The following is a 4,732-nucleotide window of genomic DNA, read 5'->3' on the forward strand; positions in this document are numbered from 1 at the left end:
GCCGCGCCAGCCGCTGAAGTGTTGCGACAATCAGGTGTAAATGTAACAAGACTTTTTTCTTGCTAATTCAATTAGAGTTAATTCCATCAGCAGCTTCAGTTCTCACGTCGGCCCGACTGATGAAATTACCCCGAAGAAAGAGTCTGATAATATTTAACCCAAGATCAGTACGCGGCCGAGATTCCTCTTCTCCCCGTGGATTTTGTTTACGTTAAATATTTTTACATCGCGTCACAGGTTTTAGATATTTCACCAAAATATTTCTGGTAGTTTAACACGGAAGCATTCATCTTTGACAAACGCAAAGAAAAGATCAGAGTCAAGAAACAGAAAATTCCTCCACTTTATCTTAATTACTGAACTTGTTTTTTCCATGGAAGCATGGAGGAGTTCGGCTGAACTGAGAGGCACCATGACGCGCCTTTTACGCATTTTCAGGTTAACATGGCTGTGTGAAATCCATGTCCTCTCTCCGCGCACTGAGAGCTTCATTGTGCATTGATTAGGAGTCGCTTTTTAAAAGGAGTCAGACCGCTTCCCTTTCACATTTAACTTTCATTGGGCAGCAAATAAATTTAATCAATTAATTACAACAGAGCTGTTTTCAAAACTATAAAAACTAAAGGTCAGTGTTATCTGATAGTTTATTAATGATTGTAACTTTGCCTGTATGATATTTATATAACCCAAATGTTTCTTTGTGTTTTCATGTGAATAACCAGATGTTGTTCCTCTTTGTCCCCAGATGTATTCATCTCCCACCAGCATGAACTCTGGTCTGGGCTCCATGGGCACCATCAACAGCTACATCAACCTGAACCCAGCCACCGCCTCCCCTGCAGGTATGAACATGGCGTACCCCAGTTCCAGCCTCAGCAGCTCCCCACTGGCCTCCATGGGCTCCGGGCCCAGTCATATGTCTCTCTCCCCGGTGGCCTCATCTCTCAGCGCAGGCTCACTAACCCAGCTGGGCAGTGCTGCTCCTGGCTCCCTGGGCTCCTTGTCCCACTACCAGAACATGGGCCAGACCATGAGCCAGCTAGGATACCCATCCACTGCAACTCTGAGCAGGGCCGGGCCTAAAGAGATTCCCCCAAAGCCCTACCGACGCTCCCTGACCCATGCCAAGCCGCCATACTCCTACATCTCCCTCATCACCATGGCAATCCAGCAGAGTGGCAGCAAAATGCTAACCCTGAATGAGATCTACCAGTGGATCATGGACCTGTTCCCCTACTATCGTGAGAACCAGCAGCGCTGGCAGAACTCCATTCGCCACTCGCTCTCCTTCAATGACTGCTTTGTGAAGGTAGCTCGCTCGCCAGACAAGCCAGGTAAAGGCTCTTACTGGACTCTGCACCCGCAGTCAGGCAACATGTTCGAGAACGGCTGCTACCTGAGGCGCCAGAAGCGCTTCAAGATCGAGGACAAGGCAGCAAAGAAAGGAGCCAAGAGCCAGGAGGGGGGCTCAGGAAAAGGACGCCACAGTGGAGATCACCTGATGGAGGACTGCAGCCCCACAGAAGGATCAGAGGGAGCCAACTCCACCCACTCAGACAGCTCCCACCCAGGGTCTTCAGATGACCAGACGCATCCCCGAAACTCCCTGGGTCCACTAGAATGCCCTCCACTGTCCTCCTCACACCTGCACAGCCCGTCTGTCTCCATGGCTCCCTCCTCCTCCTCCACCTCAACCTCCATCCCTCCATCCTCCTTGTCCCTTTCCGCCACTTCCTCTTCTTCCAACCCACTCCTCCACTCCCAGTCTCTAGCAGGTAGTGCCCACCTCCTACCCAGCACCATGCAGCAGCAAATGGACCTACAGAATGATGCCCTGAAGTCCCTGGACCCCCACTACAATTTCAACCACCCTTTTTCCATCACCAACCTTATGTCCAATGAGCAGAAGATGGACCTCAAATCCTACCAGGACCAGGTGATGGCCTACAACAGCTACACCAGCGGCTCTCCTGTGGGAGCCAAGCAGATCTACGACAGCCCTGGGCCGGCCACCATGGACTCAGGCGCTTACTACCAAACTCTGTACAGCCGTTCAGTGCTCAACGCCTCCTAATATGTACATACACACCCCTTACGCACACCTGCCTGCAGAGGTGAGCCAAGATGGAGACTTCTCTCTGTCTGTCTTTTCTAAAATGGACACCCAAAGCTTTTCTCTCCCTCTCTGGCTCAAGTGTAGTGGCCTTGGAAGAGCCACATCTAAAATGGCTGCTGTATTTGAGGGACCAAAGAACAGGATCGTATTCCCCATTTACCATCTCTGACAAACATGGAGACCGGTTGGTTACAAAGAGAACAGAAAAGTGAAGTTGGATGATTAGAATTCTTAACTGATGAAGACATTTGACTCGTCTGTGTGTAAGTCAATACAGAAGCTAGATCCTGTCTTTGCCTGTTGCAGGAACACTGTCTCAGGCAAAATTGGCTTTGTACAAAATGTAAATAGAGGCATTGTGGGGGGAAAATGATATTTGCATTTATTTATGAAGGGAATAAATTTTAATATATCTTGTATAATGCTCTGTCGACCAGTTACAACCCAAATGTGAGGGGTTTTTTTTAATCAAAAGGCAGAGATGGAAGCGAGTTTCAGGTTACTGCTTCGGCAGGTGTTACTGCAGTGGGAGATAGTTAAGTACATTTCTGTGTTACAGCATTTTACACAATGTTCCCGTATTTCTGTCGGTTTAGGCGTCCGTCAATGTAAATGTAGCTCATTCAGTCTGTACTTTAAAAAAATGGTTTGATGTTTTGGTTGATATGAAGAAAAAAAAGCCATGCTGTCCTTGCTGGAGCACAGAGGAGGAAGAAATTAAAAAAAATAAATAAAATCTGTATCCAGAAGGAACGAGGCAAAGTATCTGTGGTAGAAACTAAAAAAAATAAAAAAATAAAAATAGAAACAGAAACATGTCATGTTTCTGTTTTTCATGGTTCAAAATCATTTCCTGTTGTTACCTATTGAAGAGTGTAACGTTTTGACAGAACAGATATCTGGTGAGGAGCAGAAGACATTCAGTCAGTTACTAAAGCAGTGGAGGGGAGGAGAGATGCACTATGGGAGGATTTACAAACAGTACTTTGCACTATGGAGCTCCCACTAGCCAGGTGGGCTGATAGTGTGTGTTTGTGTGTGTGCGTGTGTTACAACAATACTTAGGAACTCCCCCCCCTTACACTGTCAATGCATCGGCTCAATGGGATAAGTGTAACAATATCACAGGGTGTCAAATAACCCTCACTGTCCAAAAAGCGCCTTTTCTTCAAACAATTGATGATCTGATCTATGTATCGACGATGTATTGAAGGATTACTCTGACAACCAGCAGGGAACACACAAGTTTCAGGTCACATGTCGTCCATTGTGAAGCATATTTTAGTTTCAAAAATAAATGTCTTATTTAAGCTATGTTGCTTTCCAAACCTTTGAAAGTGTGCTGATATAATATATAGTTTTTTGTTGTTTCTGTTGGTTTAAATGTGATTAAGATGATTCATGTTTCATTTTTCATATTAAAAAGGCAAAAATGTGGGGAGAAAATGTGCATTTGTTTTTCTTTTCCATTAACACTGGGCAGGAAAGGTTTGTTGTCAGTGTAGAGAAAAAGTCAAATCAAAAGTAAATCAAACACCTATGTCTGTGTCACATTGCATTTTGTTTTTTAAAGCCTGGTCATGAATCATTTGGTATCATGAGCTCACTCTGTTTCCAATAAATTTCACAAAATGATAAGCGCAAGGACCTCTTTTGGCTTTTATCACATTTTATTTAGTTTTTGTCATTTTGCAGCAAATTCTTCTTCACCTGTGCAAAAACCTTTTTTAAATTCAGCTAATGAAACAAACACTGCAACAGCAAATTGTTCTAGTTAAAACCACATGAAGAGAAGCACCGATATCACGCAACGTTATTGGCAGCACCTCGACGACTCGTCCCAGTCAGTCAGTCAGTCAGGGCTCTTTTTTCACCTGGCTTGTGAGGCGGTGCTGCAGGAATAGCAGCATCTTGTTGAAACAGCTCCTGACCAAATGACTGTGGTGTGTGACATGTAGGACTGGTAGACTAAACACGGCCGGATCACACTGAGAGCCTCAAAGCGGACCTCTGCACAGGCCATCGGCCCGGGCGGCATCACACACATACACATAGCGAGGCCCGGGCCACTCCAAAAACTACTGACCTGCCTCTGACCCTGCACTAGAAAAACTATCGGCAAGTCAACAAAACAGGGGAAAGTAGAAGCAGAATATTTTGCTCTTTATTCTTCACTGTGTGTGTTCGGCCTCGATGCTTCCCCTGATCTATCAGATCCTTTTCTGTTTATCAGAAACAAACTAAATGTGAAACCACTTCCTTTATGTGTCAGTTTCTGTGGGACAGAGCACCGAAAGTGAGGAAACTTACTGAATCGCTATAATAAAGATCATTAGGAAGGGGGGGAACATTGATACACATGATAATGTTGCAAATGATGAATCTAAAGACGATAAAAATTCGGTACAGTTCACATACTAATTCTGTGACACACTGACAGTTCTCTCTCTCTTACGGCTGCTTTTAAAATAAAACATAAATTTATTGATGTTGATTGCTGCAGCTGCCTTTCCCTGGCCTCAGGCTCCCTCGGCCTGACGCCAGGCTTCCCGTCTACCTGTTTGCCTGTCTATCCGCTCGCAGTTGCTCAACCCAGCCCTGTGCTGTCAGAGCTGT

The 4,732-nt window shown here is 45.3% G+C and overlaps 1 protein-coding gene across 1 annotated transcript in view; it reads left to right on the forward strand.

Moving 5' to 3' along the window:
• The window catches only part of foxa3 (forkhead box A3), a 4,007-nt gene extending 1,216 nt beyond the window's left edge, over positions 1-2,791 (forward strand). The window contains exon 2 of the mRNA XM_020605589.1: positions 746-2,791. Within this exon, the coding sequence (XP_020461245.1) occupies positions 746-2,074 (1,329 nt within the window). The 3' untranslated portion in view covers positions 2,075-2,791. The remainder of the gene's footprint in view (positions 1-745) is intronic.
• The last annotated feature ends 1,941 nt before the right edge of the window (positions 2,792-4,732 follow it).

The sequence above is a fragment of the Monopterus albus genome, unplaced genomic scaffold, assembly GCF_001952655.1.
Source record: "Monopterus albus unplaced genomic scaffold, M_albus_1.0 scaffold71.1, whole genome shotgun sequence".
Lineage (NCBI taxonomy): Eukaryota > Metazoa > Chordata > Actinopteri > Synbranchiformes > Synbranchidae > Monopterus > Monopterus albus.